The sequence below is a fragment of the Morone saxatilis genome, unplaced genomic scaffold (assembly GCF_004916995.1).
Source record: "Morone saxatilis isolate NCDOM2014 unplaced genomic scaffold, NCSU_SB_2.0 Contig19, whole genome shotgun sequence".
Taxonomy (NCBI): domain Eukaryota; kingdom Metazoa; phylum Chordata; class Actinopteri; family Moronidae; genus Morone; species Morone saxatilis.
Window position 1 is genome coordinate 14810980 of NW_023339751.1, and position 19277 is coordinate 14830256.

The window sequence follows — 19277 nt, forward strand, 5'->3', positions numbered from 1 at the left end:
AGTGCAGTGGAACTGAATTTGGATTGCCAGCTTTGACTGCTTGAGATAATGACGTATAAAACAGTAAACTGTCACAATACTTCTGTTATAGACTCAAGAAACCCCTGAAATTCCCTGCCCAGAGGACCCCGAAAACAAACAGCACATTAATTTTGTTTCTGAATATAAACAAGTTGTCCTCATTTTTTTAATTTCCAAATAATTTAATGAGTGTGATTTAGAAATACTCATGTGCATAAATAGGAAGAATGTATACTTTGAGAGAAAATCACTCTAAAATCAATGTAGTGTACACACAAAATGAAGGTAATTAAGTGAGTCCAAGGGCATCAATCAGGACAGCTGCTGTGTGATGACATTATCAAGGGAGCCTTTAGATCTCTCAGAGTCCCTTTCATCCCAGTTGATCCTCATATTGCTTACGGAAACAGTCTCCCACAGGAAAGAATTCCCAGGAACGCTCCTGATACATTTTCCACACATAGGATTCCTGGCAAAGACAACAGTGTGGTAATACACAGGTGGGTGACAATTTAAAGGAAGAACTAACACAAACCTCCAAGTCTCTGGAACCCTCTCTAGTCTCCCGTAGGTGTTTAACTGATTCACATCATTTTCATTCTAATCAAACCCTTCAATGGCACCTCGTGTCCTGTTTGAAAGCGTCTGCATTTTGTCATGTTTTTCCATTCATCTATTTCCTTTAATGTGTCATCCATCTGTATCTTTAGATCACTTTAGATCAGTAAAATAACTAAACAGTGTCCACAAAGAATACAACTGAAATTTTAAGTTCTTTCTATGTTTGACTGGCTTGATGGAGTTACATTTTCCACATTCCTCCTAGCAGCTACTTCTTTAATCTATAGCTAAAAAAAAAGCTCTCTGAAAGACTATACACACTATATCTAGGGATGAGTTCCAGGGACCCAGCTCAATTTTGGAAAATTGTCATAATATATAATTCAGGCCGATAAGAAATTTAATATTTTCTTCCTTTTGTCAATTCTGCAGTATCACATTCAAAATGCATTCTGTGCCACAAAGATAAATCCAAATTATTCCAAATAAGATGGATTTATTATTTTTCTATTACTCTGTGCTGCATTCAGAATTAAACATGTTCTCATCTCTTCTGATGCGCATCCCTTTCATAGATTTACGTAAACTAAGTTTGAAACACAGGAGAGAGAGAGAGAAAGAGAGAGAGAGAGAGGAAGATGCAGCTTCTTTGAAATTGAAAATGTTTTTGCTGATTGAAAGCCCTCCTCTTTGCTCCTCGATGGAACAGATCATTTAAAATGTTATAGTGAAAAGATTAGAGAAATAAAATACTTGCCCACTTGCAATTTGAAACCCCCACTGGCAATGGTTTATAAGTAAAAAGAGAAATTATAATCAAGGGGTATGCCTGGCATGAATATTATCATAAAATGTGCGTGTTGGGACTGATAGGACTTTTGAAAGACAGTATGAATACATATTCTGTCTTAGTTGAAAAGGTTACACCACAGCTTTGTCATTGCAGTGGCAATTGCTGAAATTAAAAGGTCACTGAGACATGGAGCAACCATTGTGGAGCATATATTATGGAAAGTGAGATTTGGCCATGACAGAATTGTTTAAGAGCTGCAGAGGTTTACACCTTGCTCTTACTTTGACTGGATCATGCAATAAAACAGAAGAGATAATTATTATACCTGCCCCGTGTGTTCAGTTTCATCCTTGTTAATAAGGTACATCAGAAAAAATCTGTAAGGACACAGAAGAGGGTTTCATGTCACATACCTCCCCCGTACATACTTGGGTTTAAATACAGGGAAATACACACTACAGGCTAAAAAGTTGTAGCATTAAATTAAGAGCCTGTGCACGTCCTAGGATTATGGTGAGTATGGAAACAGTTGGTTAGATATTTGAAGTGGAATTACAACTAAACATAGCAGCCGTATTTTACAATCAGGTCAAATATTTACTTTAATGCTTGCAAATATTAGTTGATTAACAAGAAGCAAGTAATGCTGACTAGTGATCTCTCACTTTATTAAATTATGATTTATGAGGTTTCAGACTGTGGACCTTTACCAGGTAAGCTTAAAATGTTGTATGAAGGACTAGCATACATACATAAACATGAGCAGGGAAGAGTCCACCAGTCAGAGGAGTCTAGTGTTGGTGGAACATGCAGAACAGTTACAGTGACAGGTGAGTTTTAGTATTAAGTTGAGACACTGGCAACCCGAGGCACGAAGGTGGTGAGCATGAGTCAACTCACAGATAGTTGGCCAAGTTGTGCTCCTGTAGAGTGTGGGTCTCAAAGCCATGAGGGACTTTATCAAAGTATTCACTTCCTATTCCACATATAAAACATTTGGTCTGCAGGAGGAAAGATGTAAGACATGTAATGATTCATGCAACAGGCCTCTCTAAAGTATGTTGGGGAAACAAAATTCAAGTCAATTAAATTCAAACCTCAAGACCAGAGGCCTTTTGTTGTATTACTCTGCACTGTGACTCAAACACAGTATTTAGTCTGCTAAGTCTACAATATGACACCTTTTAAGTTGTTTGTTTTTGAAAAGACACTAAAAGGACGCCCACAAAAAGAAAAAAGACTGTAGGATTACTCACTGGCTTCTCCATAGACACAGAGGGGCATATTTACTGGGGATTTGCATCATTTGGGAGTACTAACCAGTCAAATTACTGTTGTTTACATTCTTATGTATGTATATACAAAGGTTTTATGCTGGTAAAATTTGTATTTTTGGGTTAATGCAAAATGTATTTTTGAACATTCCTATTTAGGGCTTTGAATTACGAGAGGATAGGAAGTACAGTAGCAGCTGGAATTGATTTATCACTGCAGCAACTTTCTGAATTAACAATTAGTAGCATCTGGGGAAAGCAGCTGTAAAATCTGTGGCACTGTTTTTTGTTCTTTTTGAGACACACAGTGGGACAGAGACTATATAGTCACTAAATGGTGTTTTCCAGAAATCTTGCTTAATGCCAAGTGGTGCGGATAACCATGAAAAAGGCACTCCATCTTTAGATTAAACATTATAATTAATTTATTCTTAGACTATAGGCAATAAAAGAGGCCGAGTATTGACTCTAGGTCAGCCTTCAATATACTTGAAGAATAAATTCATTATATAATATCATCTAAAGGGGGCCTTAATCTTTTTCTATGGTGCACCACTTGACATTGATGATTAAGCAAGATTTTTGTTCTTTGTATACCTTCTGTCTAACTAGCAGCCTAACAGCATCTGTCAGATCAGCCATCAGAGCCATGCAGCAATTCCTTCTTCCTCTTTAAAATAATATGACACTACTCATAATAGTTTCACGGCCACTGCTTGCTTCTGTTCTCTTTAGCCTTTGGCAATGTGTAAAACATTTTGCTTGCATTCATTCTGAATCTGATATTTTTATTCGACTACCCAACAGTTGTATGCTATTTTTTATGTGATGTGTTTTTTTCCATGTGAATGTACAGTGGCAGATAGGTTTGTTACTTAAGTGGGGGTGACCATAACAACTATGTGTTCAGTGACATCACATGTGTACCCTTTATATTTGGAGGGTAGCTCACCACTGTTTGTCAGGTCCTCTGTGCTGCCTTGTTGCCTCAGCAGTCCAGCCTTTGATTACCTGCTTTCCTTTCCTCTCCTGCACCTTTGGACTTGTTTGCCTGTTCTGATTACATACCTGCTGCTGATTTCCAGCCTGCCTGACCACATAATAAAGTCACTTTTAACCTTACTTGGCCCCTTACTGTGCCTGCCTGCAGTGTCTGCTTTGGTAGGGTCTTGTTCACACACACTGCAGAGGCATACCTCTGAGGGATGCATGCACTGTTGTTACCACTCAATGAACCTTAAAGCTACTCCACAGGCTCCAACAAAACAGAGATTCCATGTAATTTTGGTTCAGCAGTTCTGAGCAATGCAATTTATGGAATCGTAATCAAGAAGAACTGCATCTTCATTTATATTCTACTGCATCTAGCTTTTACATTTTAAGCCCGAAATAAACTTACATTCTCAAACAACACTAATTATGTCAGCATAAGTAAAACTAGACTCAAATAACAATTGAAACAGACAGAAAAGGCTTTAACAGATACGATTTAACATTCTGTAATTATTATCCACTAATTAGAAGAAAGAGATAATGGTATCCTCTAATTAAGGCCAATGGTTCGATTGTTTCCCGTCACACGAGCTCCCACAACAACTAAATGTTCTAATCTACTTAATCTTACACACACACTGAAGTATATATATTTTAATAGTCCTTGCATCTACATCAGACACAGCATTTCATACTTTATAACCAGACAAAATGTAAATTCAAATTGTTTGGATAGTACAGTATGGAGAGAGTGTTTGTGTGTGTATGTGTAAAGGAAAATGTTTTATCTCACCTCCATATCCTCTTTCACTTGCTCCTGCTGGTCACGCAGCTCCCCAAACGCATCAATTATCAAGCCTGAAAACAGATCATGATTGTGTGAGTCAGTATATTTGTTCGTGCACAGGAATGTGCTTAGCTGTGCCAGTGAAACTTAAGGACAGGAATAGACAGATGCTTTGTTCTTTTTCCACTTCCACATAAAACACTCATCAAATGTAATCAAACAAAAAAGTGTGGCTTGGTAAAAACATGTGGTATACATGTTGAGGCAGGTCTTCATTTCCAAGCAAATACAGTGTGGGAGACTCACCCTGGATGATGGCCAGGAGGATGACGATGACAAAGAAGAAAAATGTGATGTCAAAGAAGATGCGTTCCACCTCAAACTCATCCCCAGCAGGGTCCTCGATCTCATCACCAATGCCCCCGCCCGCACGCACTCCCACGTACATGTGGAACATGTAGCACTGAAAGAAGACATTTTCATTTATTGTATAGCATGTATTCCACCTGAGGATGAGGTCAGTCTTCTCTGAAACTAATCACCAGACAGGCTTTTTCTCCAGCTATCTTTAACAAGGGTTTGAGGTAAGGCGAGGAATTGTAAAGTATCTAAGAAAGACTAAAGTATTGTTTCTCCAAATTCCAAGGATAACACAGTATGTTGAAAATTCAAATGGCAAAACAATTTATTTACTGCATTTTCATCCATGCTTGGTGCTTTCTGGGGGGCAGTTAGAAGTTTCAAACAGGCAACATTTTTATACAATTTCACAGAATAGTTCCAATCAATATTCTTTGCCTTAGACAGTATTTCCCCACAAGGAGTTTATGTGAGTATGAGGCAAACATCCAAGTTGTCTACCAAGAATGGTACTGTGCTTTTAAGTGAAGAAACTTGAACAAAAACAACATAGAAATTGTCCGCTAAACTTTCAAAATTTAAAGCACTTTTTTGTGTAATCATGAGACTGAACAGTTGAGTGAGATGTATTCTGCTTATCTTCAGATATTTGCCATTTTGCATTATACTTAAACTGTTGTGTTGTAATTATGGGAAAGGGATTACAAATCACTGTTGCTAAAGTGCATAAACAATAACACAGACTGAGGATTTAATGTAATATTCCCCACCTACGATAATAGTAGTTTTATTCAAATGCTATCGCTGCCCATCCGCCTGCTAGTGTGAGTGACAGTAGAGTCCACATCAGAATGAAGCAGGTGGTGGGATGTAAATGTTGTGGATGGCCTAACAAAGAGCTATGCTGAGGATTCTGGAGCTGTTTTGTATCCATGTGTCCATCACTTTATGGAAAAGTAGAGGAGGGACGAAGACAAGAGGCTTTTCTCACTCCAACAATGGGGATCACTGTCAGCATCCTCTTCTACCCCTCTCAGTCTGAGGAGGTAGAAAATGAGGTGTGTGGCTGTGTTTGTACTAGAAAGATCAACATAGAGAAATAGAGAGGATAGATAGAGGTAGATATGTGAAGATTGGAGACTACTTGTGTGCGTCAACATGCACATTTAACTCACAGTAAGCATGTCATTGCATTTCATGTCTTGGGTGTCCTTGTCGTCGCTCTTGTTGTAAAACTTCCTGAAGAAGTTGAAGGCCACGACAGTGTAGAGATACACGACGACCGCCAACAGGCCCACAGTCAGGACCAACTGACAGACACACACATAATTACAAAAGGATAGACAGAGGCAGATGGGCTTTAATACGCTTCTTCATCTTAGAAAAGCCCCCGTATAACCCTACAGCATGAAAGCAAACATCACATGCATGCAAACTGCAGCTATGAACACACACTAAGACAGATGGATAGAGAGGACCACCCCACACACACACACACACACACACCTGTTTCCCATTGTGTGTGACAGAGGAAAGGATGGTACGAAGTGTCTTAAAGCCCATGGCGATGTCCAAGAGGTGGGCAGCAAAGAAGAAGTTGTTATAGTGACCCAAGACCGACATGGCCATGTACCAGGCCAAGTATAAGAAGGACTGTGAGCACACACACACAAGGAAATTCACACATAAAAACAGGCAATATAGATTACCAGGACAGATAGAGACAAATGTGTATTTTAGATAAGGCAGACAATCACAGGATATTACCACCGTCACATCTGCAGCATGTACAATTGTATCAAACAAAATTGTAGCACAGTAGAACAAGAGATTGAACAAATTAGGAATAAGTCGTAAAATATCTATGTTTTACACACACTGCTCGTCATATTATATTATCTGTTAACATAAATTGCGGGAAGTGACACCTTTATCTTGTCTTTGTAGGAACAAAGCAAAAGTCATTAAATATTGGACACAACCAAACTTACATTATCAGTGAACACAACTCCTAGTTTCCAGACCTGGTACTTCATGTCAATGGAGTTAAATCTGAAATAGACAGCATTATCAGACAGATACATGAAGGTAAGAACCTAGAAGACAAGGTAAAAATGTACATGGCTAAAATCAGACCCTTGTTGCTACAGTGTCTCTTCTAATAGAGGCTGTCTGTTATGTGGCATCATCTCAGAATGTCCTGTTCTTCTTCAAGTACAACATAATGTTCTAGGACTTTCTTTTGTCACAGGTAACACAAAACCTTACAAACACATACACAATATAGCATGGCTATAAATAATGGCATAGGCTGCTGAAACATTATTTCAAGATGTTACAAAAAGGGCCCAGACAAGAGTTGGACATAACAGTAAATAAGCCCCCCGGTGTAATGTTCATGTTCATCAGGATTCCCATTCACCTCCACAGTAAAATGCATTAGAGAAAGAGCTATATTGATTTCCTAATTTGAACATTTGTCTTTTTATATCAATACCAGGCTGTCCGTATGAAAATTTGCGTCATACAGAGAAGGATGCTACATTGCTATCATCAACCACCTGCTTAACTGCATACCATATTAGCCATCAAAGGCCTGAATTATTTATTATTTATAATTATGATGTACATGCTACACGGAAATACAAACAATTGATGATTATTTTAAGGTCTTGTCCTTTGTTTGTCTCAGGCATCAAACAAACAAGAAAAAACATTAAAAATGCTCAAGACAAAAGACAAAACAAATGACAAAAGATAGCTGCACTCTCCCATGGATCCCTTTAAAAATGCTGCTTTTTACTCACAGAACACTCCAGGCAGTGTCTCTCTTAAGCCTCTTCCTTTCTTTTCTCTCTGAGCTGAAGTCTAAAGCAGCTTGGTCCAGACCTAAGAGTTCACTGATCTTCTCACAGCCATACAAGTCACCATACTTATCCATCACCTGACGGGGGCAAGAAGACAGGTTTACATTGCAACTAAAACAATAGTCTCTTCAGTGTCTTGCAAGAAATAACTAAATAACTGGCTGAATTCTTCCACAGTCTGTGCCATAATGAGATGGCACAGACTGTTGACAAGATGACGGTGCTGCTTCTGATAGCTACTGAACAAAGAAAGGAAGGATTTTCTGATTCCCATGCTGACAATCAAATATTTTTTTAGGGGGCATGGTGTTTGCAACCCCCTATGGCATGGTGGTTGGGTAAATGACTAACGGTAACTCTGGTGCATTTTATCTTTATTGACTGTAATCTCACAGTATATACATCATTTGCATTCACCTGGGCTTATATTTTACTTTCCTATTAAACTGTGTATGTACAGTGAACTGTGGCTAGTAAATACTTACTTAATGTAATCATTTAACAGATGAAGAGTTTCTCTTTATTGCCAAGCTATGGCTCTAAGAAACTTTATGCTACTTGATTTATTAATGTAAAAAACAAGAGCCAGCCAAAGTCTAGTTTTATTACAGAGCCATTTTGTTATTACAAACATTAGTGCTTCACTGTACGGTAAGCAATATTTACAACCTCCAAACTCAAAAGTGGATTACCAGAAGAACTTAAAGACATTATACCATCTATTTTATTGCAGCCTCTTAAAATGATGCAATACAGAGTGTGGCAGTCCTAGACATACTTTATAGAGATCAAGTGGCCACCCCAGTGGCAAAAGGTGCCTTAAGATACACTAATGGCCGCAAGATGGCCCACAAAAATGAAATCCATAAAAAAAAAAAAACAGAACAAAAGAAAATTTGTCTCAATTTCAGTGAACATCAATAAGTTTCTTCCATAAAATATTATGGGCTAAATAGCTACCTTCAATTCTTCTTATATGGATGTTTATGGAAATAAAAAAACTATTTTATTCAAATACATTATGGCTTACAGAGTAACAAGTCTCAGTGGTTCCGCTTCCTTTTCTTACTTGCCCCCATCAGGCCACCTGACATTTCTGAGCAGTAAAATCAAAGCTTCAGAAGCCAGTGAGTGCCATCATATCTCTTTACAGTCTATAAAACAGACAGTATCACTCTACAAATTAACAGTGTATTTCTATTTATTATAGATACATTTTTGGAACAATTGCAAGATACAACAGAAAGTTGTTAAGGTGCCACTATTTAGCTGGAAAGAATATGGCTAATATTCTGAAGACTTTGGGATTTTGATGACTGGTTTGCTTGACTGAATACATCTGTGAACTAGTAAAACAAGATAGAGTACTCTAGCTTGATTTAACAGACTTAAAGTTTTATTTCCCTGCAGTATATTATATAACTAAAATGTTCTTAAGAAATAACATAGGCAATCAGAATGAGGAAGCTAAAAGTGTTGCACCGTCTCTGGAGACAATAAAATCCACTTTGCTACCTGATAAGGGAATAATTACACCTGCCATTAAATGGCTCATTAAATTTCAGTTCGTTTTTTAATGCAGTGTCACTGAGTGAAATATGCACACAATTGCATACATGGATAAGCACATTTGAAATAGAATGTGTAATATTTTTGCTGTTCAAAATCACAGCTGCAGTCCTCTGAATATCTTACCTTCCTCTTTACAAATTTATCCCAGTAATTATTCGGAAATGATCTGAAAAGAGAAACAATTAGTTATAAAAAATATTGTTGATAAAATTGTAATTAAAACCATACTGGTAATTAAAACATTACTGTAAGTAAAACACGCACTATACATATAACAGGTGCTGACAGCGAGCTCCTCAAACATAAAGCCTAAAATGTGTTTTTATTTGATTTTATTTAATATGACATCCTCCCAGTTGAATATGTGGCTATGAACATACGGTGTGTTAATGACCAGTCGGTCCCATTGCCCTTTGATGTCCTCCTCAGGGGGCTGCTCTGTCACATACAGCCCGTCAAACTCTAGCCTTCGTGCCACTTCCTTCTCACGTTTGAAGATCACCAATGGTACCTGTCAATCAAATGCACTACAGTGATCTCTTGACTCTTTGAATACTGTATTGTTAAATTGGCAAACCCTAAGATATCAGAAATTCAGATTAGCAATGTGCTAAACTGTCTGTAAATGACTGTAAATGACTTTATTATAAATCTGCAAAAGGTACGTGCACAAGTCGGTCTACCTTGAGGCAGTAGTAACCGATAATACAACAGAAGGAGATGATTGTGTGTGCTACAGCCAGGAAGTGGAGTGACGGCTTCATGTATCCACTGCTCTCCTCCAGCACAAAATAAACAGTGTCCTTGTTGTCATCTTCAGTAGCAGAGTGCAGCTCCTCCCTGTAAACAGATGTGACCACTCTTTCCCCCTCTTGGGATGCAGGCAAGGATGCTACCTGGGAAGACAGTAAGAGACCAAAAGAAAGAGTGAATTCACCAAAGAAAAAGCATTCTTTATTTGATAAAGAAAAAAGAAACACACAATATAATGCAATACAATTCAAAAGGCAACAGACCACAGAGTTTGATCAACTCCTCTCTGACACAGTCTCTGATGGGGATAGGTATGCTCTCTAGTTAAACTATTACCTGTAGATACCTATACAGGCGCTGGTAAATCTAAACAGCATTTTTAGGAGTCTGCAAATTCATCTACAATAAAGGCTTTTTAACCTTTTTAAGTCAAGTTGATTTCCCTTTGGATTGGGAAGGCCAGAGGGTACTATGACCTACCAGGTAGTCTAAAATAACAGGCATAACAGATATTTTTTAAATTAATCAAAATTAATGTGTCAAATTTTACACCAACCTGGGGTGGCTAGGCATTTTTGTTTTTAGAGGTGGCAGCTGTCACCCAAAGTCAAGCTACTACTGCAAATAATTTAAATATTACAAATTTGCAGTCACAAAAAAAGTTATTAGATTCTTTACTTAAGTAAAATTACCACACTGTATTAATACTCTATTACACATAAAAGTAAAGTACAAAATTATTAGTAGTAAAATGTACTTAAAGTATCAAAAGTAAAATGTTACGCAAATGCCCCCCCTGTGAGTTGTGTATTGTTATATCATTATTATATACTTATTACTGAAGCATTTTACTGTTCAGGGTGGTCCAGGTGCTGTTGTTGACTACTGTTTGTGTAGTTTTAAAGAAATATTTTATGTTTTGTATGTGAAACTGTAATGAAAAAAGAAAAAAAAGAGTAACTGGTAAACAAAGCTATCGGATAAATGTATAAATAATATTTACATGCTAAAAGTAGTGTAGTCTAGGAAAAAGTACCTCAAAATTGTACTATTGTACAGGATTTAAATAATTGTATTTAATTACTTTCTAGTGCACCACTACAAATTTTATGTAATTCAGAATTTTCGCTCACAAGCACACACTCACCTTGTAGAAGAGGAGGATAAAGTTGATTGCAAAGGCGACAAACAGAGCCAGCAAGCGCATGTTATAAAAATTCCTTGCAAAGTAATTCTGTAAAAAAAAGGAAAAATGTGTTTTCTGCCTGTATAAGCAAATTAAAGTGCTTGTAAGTGTGCATGTTTATCTTTGTTGGTGCATGTATCAATAAGTGCACAAGCATGCATAAGTGTATGTGTCTATTACCAGCAGGCTCTTGTTATGAGTGCTTATAATCTCCCAGAGGGCTGACTGTTGGCTCTCTGGTTCCTCTGACTTATTAGAACTTCTCTTGGCTCTCCATTCTGCCTCTGCTTTCTCCTTCGCAGTTTTCTTCTCAGATTCCTTCCCTCTGCACACAGTCCAAGTACAAACAGAGGGAAGGCCAAAGAGGTTTATTTTAAAAGGGAATATCTGAGATAATGAAATCAAACTTTTTTTTTAAATTTTAAGTTTTATTTAGACCCACCATACATTATTACCACTACCAAATCCACTACTGCCATTATTTTTTCTACCTTAACTGACTCAGCATCTATTATTTAGGATGTTATAAATTAGATAATCCCTCTTTGAGGATTAAATTGACTCACTTTGTATGAAGCATTTTCTCATCTTCTGTGTTTTCCTCCTTGGCAGTGTGGGCCTTAAGTTGTTGTCAGTAAAATTCATGAAGAAATCAAAAATTAATAAGAATCAGTACAATATCAAAGCAGTACAACACTGAGAAAATGATGTTGAACTTGTGAGAAATAAAACAAACTGCACATCAAAGACAATATGATACAAAGGTAGAAATGCATCCATACCGTGCCCTGATGCTTCTCAGAAAAATCTGAATTTTTTCTGGAGGTTGTGCTGAACAGGTCAGTCAGACTGGCTGTGAGGTCTTGCGTTATAAGTCTGTATTGACTTCCCTCCTTTTTCACTTTGAGACCGAATATATCCGACAGCACATCGACCTCCCTAGGGGAGGTCACAGCTGCCACCTGCCCGATCTCCCTCAATTCTCTCTGGGAAGACAAACTGGTAGAGTACTTCCTCATCCGATCCACACTACTTGGCACCCCCATGACCTCATCAAGAGTTGGCTCAAGGAAGCCACCCAGCAAGTCTGATATCCTGATCCTCTTGGCTCCCTCTATGAGCCCACCACTAACAAAGGATATGTACAGCACATATATGATGCTGCGAATTACAACAGAAATTAACTGGACCTGAGCCATAATGATCAATTTGAGAAAGAAAACAGCTGACATAAGGATATCCTTCAGGGTCATCTTCATCATTGTCTTCAGGTTTTTGACAGAGAGTAGAGATATCAGCAGTAACAGCCAATGATAGATGAAAAACATTCCTTCGTTGTCCAGCTTTTCTTCTTCACTCTTACTCTTTTCCTCTTCTCCTTTTTCAGCATACCTCTCTCCAGTGTCGGAGCCAGATATCTTGGCTGCAAGCTGCATCTCAAAAATGGTGTCCTCACAAAAATTAACAAACATCTCCATTTTCTCCTTCTCTCCACCCTCATTTACCACATCAAAAATGAATTGCCTCTTGGACTCTTTGACCTGAGGCTTCTCCCATTGTGTGCGGCAGGATTCACTGATCTCAAAGTAGACACGTTCAATGCGCTTCCCACCACCAAGGATCTCAATACGTCCTAGATAGGGCTGGAAGTAAGTCAACACGCACTCTGCCAGTTCCATAAATGTCTTTAGTCTTGAATCATTGGGCATGTGTTCGGACAAATTGGTAAGGAGAACCGCGATACTGAAGCTAATGTCTTTGGCTGGCTCGTGGAAGCGATCCACAAAGGCCTCATAATCCACAATTTCACTGTCGTCAGTCTCCATGCAGGAGAGGAGGAAGTGAGTCTCAGCTTGGGAGAAACGCCGGCAATTGTCCATGGCTTTCTGGAAGTCCTTCCTAGAGATGCAGCCCTTATGATCAGGGTCGTACTCTCTGAAGGCATCTGAGGACGTGAGGTCTTTAAGTTTGAGGAACATGTCGAAAAATTTGAGGATCATCTCCACATTGCCTGATGATTCCACCAACATATCCACCATCTGCTTTCCAATAGTTCCATTGACAACATTACCTACAGGGAAGAGAGTCAAAGAGAGAAATAGTTCATTTAAAGTTTATTTATTAATGATAACTTGTAACTATTTATGATCATAAATTGTGAAAAACAAAGGAGAAAGGAGACTTGCCTTCTAACATGGAGAGCAAAAAAACAACCATGTCCTTTTGTAAATCCATGAGCTCTTTCAGAAGCTCAATTTGCCGTGAATCCTATATATAAGAAAACTTATTTACTGTTAAATTCTTAGCAAATTGTTCTTTTCATTTCATATATTTAGGACACATTACAGAGGGAGTTTACAACAACAAATTAACAGTAAATGTTTTGTATTACTATTGCCAGGAGACTAAAATGAGGCCTGCTCGGGTAGAATCATCATTATCATTTTGTTTCCACAGAATTTAAGAGGATAATAAGCTCATCAAATGACAGTGGATCGATGTGCTATACCTGAGAGAGCTTCATTTGCATGTGGGCAAAGACATGGAGGAATCCCACAACAGCATCCCACAGACGACTGTGAGCTAGACTCTGTTGGTTGCCAGTACATGGGCCCTAGATAAACACATCAATAATGTGAGCTGCATCATTTTAATAAACATCTCAACTAGTAGAAAGAGAAGTTAACTTTCAGACAAATATACATATGCAGGCAAAGAGCAGTAGATGCTGTTATGCCTCTAGGAGCTGACAGGATTATACCTGAAACACAGTATGACTGTAACACGTAATAGAAACTGACCGACCTGTATGTACTCAGTAAGTGTGTTGAAGACCTGTTTGGCCACTTCGATGGCCTTGGAGAAATTGTGTTGGCCGTGTTCATCAATCACATCCTTCCCTGAGTAGTACCAGTAGAAGTCACTGATTGACTCCTGCAGGGTGCCACAGAAAAAATACTTACAGATCATGAGCTTAAAAAAAAACAACATTCTCTTAAAAACAAAATGTCATTGTGACCAAAACACTAAATATAATGTTCACTGTAACTGTGTAACTGTGTAACTGTTACTGTAGTCTCACCTGTACTCTCAGTAAATAGTCCACGGTGGATATTATGATGTTGACAGTGGTGTTGTTGCCTGTTTGTGTTCTCAGGTAATTCTGGAAGTCTAACACATGAAGAAAGTAAAAGCATGCTGAATAAAACCTCAAAAGAGCATTGCAATGAATTTCATTCTGCAAAATGGGCATCAACTATCAGCTCTTATTAGCATACTTAAAAAAACAACAAAGTCTGTTTTGTTCATTTAAGTATGTCTTCCATTAGTTTACAGACATCAATGTCATCTATGTGACCTTTGTGACACTGTGTAAGTGGTTACAGCATAGTGCAAATAACCTGAGTTGTGTCCTTCACAGAGCAGCTGTAGAAAACGAAACAGGTCACAGGTTATGTCTTTGTCAGGCATCACCTTCTGTCCTGAAAAAATAATATACAGAAAAGAGCAATAAGTAAAAGGATGAAGGGCAAGGAATGAGTATCACTGTAGTAAAGGTATGACAGAATGAATGAGTGTACGCAGAATTTAGAGAAGTAAAAGAACAGAAAAACCAGGCCACAATGGAGTGAAGGGAGACAGCTATTGGTAATATTCAAGAATGAAAAAGGCAGAGAAAAGATATGGGAATTTAGAGTATGTTCAAGGCCAAGGATCTCACAGCTGACTGCTTGCTATGGCTCCACAGAAAGTGTTTTTTTTTAATTTCCATATGAATACAGTACCTGAGCTCTCGTCCATGGCCATGCCTAATCCCTCTGCTTTGTTCTGCCTCTCAAAAGCATTCAGATCCAGAACACTGGATAGCAGAAAAAGGCACGCACACACAAAAGGAGCATTTTTATCAATCTGTACGTGAAGCCATTGTGACATTTGACAGGATTTTTTTCGGAGAATTTTCTTCATTTACTCACCTACATGACAGCATGAGTCCAGCCATGCTCTGAAAGAAACCAACATCTCGCTTCTCTCTCAGATAATCCAGCATTTTCTATCAAACAAAAGCATCAAAGACTAGGTCTGCTAAATGGAGGAGGATATCATCTAAAGCAGATATGATTAGCTTAAAAAAATGTATTACTGCAAACTTTGCTGCAGTGTCTCTGTGTAAATGCAGCATATTCATAAGACGACACAGAATTTGATAAAGAAAGTGATGCGTTCTGAATAAGTGAAAACCTACTTTTAGCTTGAATGAAAATACTACTGTATGAATAGTTCAGGTCCTCTTCATAAGTTATTGGCTCTGTTACCACATAATGTATCACAGGACATCTCTACTCATTAAATTTATTAGAACATTTGTTATGCAGCTGCAACAACAGTAGCCCACAGCTTCCACAGACGACAACGATTTACAGTATACCATATTTTACAGCTATACTTTTCTAGTTTTAATATTTTGGGTATTTTCATTCATAAATATATTTAGAACAGAATTGTGAATGCAGTTAATCTACCAATCAAATCTAGCTCTTACAATAAACACATTTCTTAGTATCATCTAATCTAATTTTACCTCCTCTTTATCTTATGTTTAATAACAATAATAATATTTTGTATTATAATCTCTAGCCCCTGCTTGAAAGGGAGAAATGGCCAATGTTAGAGACTTGTGTAGGGAAGTAGTAGTTTGAGGGGGGCATGCAAATGTAGGATTGTACCTGCTGAACAGTGGCATTCCCCCCGCTGAGAACAGCAATACCCAGCTTCAATGTAGGAGCAATCATGGAGCTCATGGCCCCTGATGGGATGTGAAATTTATCACAATCAGAGAGTGTACAGTGCTGACTCAAAATAATATTGCATGACTGCTACTGATCACGATTCACATTAAGAAAAGGGCAAAGTACAAAGAAAAGCTTCACTTTATTATCAGATAGTCCAGCTCATCAAGTATCTTGCTTACGACTGGCTCATCTAAAGTAACAACAACTTTATAAAAGACTAAGAAACAGACTAAGCTTGATATAGTTATATTTACTCCAATATTTGACCGTTTACTACCTTTGCTAGCACTGATGGTTTGCAGGACCATCTCAGAAGCTCCACGACGATGCAGCCTGGCCTGCTGGTACAGCAGCTTCTGTTTCTCCATCTCCTTCTCCTGATTAAAGAAAGGTCAATTTATAACTGTATCTCAACTATTGTTTTAAAATAAAAAATAAAGATTTATAAAGACTTACATACACACATATATATTTCTTATACCATTTTCAAATATATTATTATTAGACAGTCAAGCCAATTACAATTAAATACTATAAACAAGAAACACTTATTATAAACATCTATTTTAAAAGTAAGAGCCCATTCACTCACTTCAAAGCTTTCCCGCTCCTGTTTATCTTCAACATCATAGTCCTCTCTGTGGCAGCTCTGGGAGATCAAACAGACACCCAACAAAAATGGGTGGAAAATAAATCAATATAAAGAAGATACAAAATGTACAAACTCACTGCTGCTGGCTTTTTGGTATATATTGCATGTGACATGGAGAAAATTAAAGCAATATTTAAAAAAAAAAAATAAACTCCCTTTTTAAGTATTTTGTCTCATCACCTGTTTTGAGCATTACTCTGGCCACCAGAACCAGGAATTATTAATTAATTCATTAATTAATCATTACACCTGTGTACAACTATACGTGTAACATTACAGACAGTTGACCCTTTTGAAAAAATGCATGATTTTGTGTATTATGTGAACACTGTAACAAACATTTAGACACTAATCTCATTCTTCATGTTCCGTTACCTTGGCCATTATAGTGGCGTAGGACTGATACAGACTGTCATTTCGAGGCTTACTGTGAAGAAGGAAGGCAGATAAGATAATATTAGTGTATTTTAAGGTATGAACAGATGCAGCATCCTAAAAATGGCTAGTCAATGCCGATACTCACTGGATCAATTTACAGCGCTTAAATGTGATTCTCTTGTTTACTTAGTTGCAGCACCACCCAAAATGCCCCTAAGCAGTGTGTGGCTCCAGAATGTGACCACTGTACTCAAAAGTCCGCCCAGTGGCATTGAACATTTTTATGTTTTTTACACCAGCACACCTGGAATCTGGCTGATTTGATCAGATCTCAGCAGTGACTGCACAAGTGAGACTGCTTTCTCATCAATGTTATGCTCTCAGACAGCATGTGAGTCTCTGCAGGAATATCATGGCAATATCACAGCAATACCTCACTGGGATTGGTGGACCAAATTATGTATTGATAAAAAGAGAACTACAAAAAAACTACAAGAATACATACTCTCAAATTAGTTTGATGAACAGGTAGTTTAAGCATTAGGCCAAAGAAAGAAGAAAGTGATCCACCAATGAAGATTTTAGATTATGAAGAATATGAGAATACTGTTACATTACCAAAAAATTATCTAAGGGAAAAATACATGTCACTTCTAACAGTAAACTTTTCTGTTGGGTGAACCCACAAAGAATCAAAAACATGTCAAATTTCAAGTAATAAAAGTAGACTGGAGTTTTTAATGCATGTGATCTTTTATAATGAACACACACACACACACACACCTCCTTTCTGTCAGGGCGCTTCGACTGAAGAGTGTAATTAGTTGTAGGAGGGGATCGATTGGTTTGGCACCATCCTCCACGTCTTTTTCTTCCTCCTTGTCACCTCCACAGACCTCCATCACTCCTCCCTTCTGCATTCCAGAGAGACAGTGAAGCCACTGATATGTGCTCTTAAACATGTCACGCACTGACCATGCACAGCCTCTGGTGGCTTTCTAAAGTTAACACATTAGGTTTGCTCTCCAAAAAACACACTATACAGTATACACAAACATATATACACAATGATTGTGGTTAAATATTTAAAAATAAAAACACAATAGAGGCTACACAATGTTACATCACACCTGTCAACTTGATCACATATAAGGGACTTTGTTATAAGAAAAGGAAAGGAGTGGTGTCCCAAAGATACTGTGTAACTGATGACTGTCGGAGAAGCATCTTTTATGATTCTCTTAGTGCAAAATGGTAAAGCATGGTAATTTCATGTATACTGCAAAAGAAAAACTGTAGTATTAGTATACAGTGTTAATTTGCAAATGAGATGGGATTGGCATGCTGCCTAGAGGATGTGCTGCTTAGAAATCTTAAATGAGGACGAGAAAGTGCCCTTGCCTGATCACAGAATCAGCTTGAGACATGTGGAAGAAGGAAAATGGACATCTAGGTGAAAGGTTAAAAAAAGCTGCCTGGTGCCTGGGTCAAGGTAATCTAATGTACAGTAATGTCCATAACATGCTAAACCATGCTAAAAGGTGCAATAAACAGTTAATCACAATCAATTCTGGACAATATATGAGGTACAGTCACATTCATCAATAAATAATCGGGGTTATTCATGGAAAGTTGTATTTTGTGTTTCTCATCTGATCATAATTCAAAATAAGACCTGTTTTATCTCGTTACAGAATTATTTTAAACTATTGATGTCAATATGGCTTTTTTCCCCGACTCACAGCTAAATCCTCCACAAGCTTCTCCTCAAAGCTGTGGTCCTCAGCTGATATCCAGGACTTTTTGTAGCCTTGGAGGAACAGGTTGACAGCCCTGTGCCTGGGGAGGAAGAGGGAAGAGTGAAGAGACAACAAGACATTTACATTTGTCTTATGAGAAATGGACTAATGCAAATAAGATATTAAAAAAACAGGCAGCATAGAAGTAAACGATTAAACTATAAAAGAGCTCTGATTAGACTAATAATTGCTCATTCATCAAGGCCTCTTATGGCAATCCAAGGTGATGATTATTACATCCAACAGAGGGTAAGAGTGCTAAACCACAGCTATAATTGAAGAAACACCAAAAAACATTTGTATATCACCTACATACCACATGCAGCCAAAGGGTTTTCATATGCTAATGGTTTTACATTTCCTCTCCATCACAGTAGTGTTTTCTGCACAATGCAGAGCTGCCATTTAGATACTGGAATAGGTTTATTGTCCTGTAGTTCTACTCTAGTTCAAATAGCATATTCACCATTTCTTGGTAAAAAATACAGTTT

General features: G+C 37.8%; 1 protein-coding gene across 1 annotated transcript in view; it reads right to left on the reverse strand.

The window, feature by feature from the left end:
* Positions 1-221: 221 nt before the first annotated feature.
* ryr2b (ryanodine receptor 2b (cardiac)) overlaps positions 222-19277 on the reverse strand; it is a 61393-nt gene continuing 42337 nt past the window's right edge. The window contains 29 exon segments of the mRNA XM_035663822.1: positions 222-490; positions 1701-1752; positions 2276-2376; positions 4436-4500; positions 4736-4892; positions 5965-6099; positions 6296-6442; positions 6781-6841; positions 7597-7733; positions 9352-9394; positions 9609-9739; positions 9912-10124; positions 11123-11215; positions 11348-11492; positions 11734-11786; positions 11950-13238; positions 13354-13435; positions 13677-13781; positions 13973-14101; positions 14250-14338; positions 14569-14649; positions 14953-15026; positions 15142-15218; positions 15892-15971; positions 16235-16334; positions 16550-16606; positions 16985-17036; positions 17771-17883; positions 18730-18826. Coding sequence (XP_035519715.1) covers positions 395-490; positions 1701-1752; positions 2276-2376; positions 4436-4500; positions 4736-4892; positions 5965-6099; positions 6296-6442; positions 6781-6841; positions 7597-7733; positions 9352-9394; positions 9609-9739; positions 9912-10124; positions 11123-11215; positions 11348-11492; positions 11734-11786; positions 11950-13238; positions 13354-13435; positions 13677-13781; positions 13973-14101; positions 14250-14338; positions 14569-14649; positions 14953-15026; positions 15142-15218; positions 15892-15971; positions 16235-16334; positions 16550-16606; positions 16985-17036; positions 17771-17883; positions 18730-18826 — 4054 coding nt within the window. The 3' untranslated portion in view covers positions 222-394.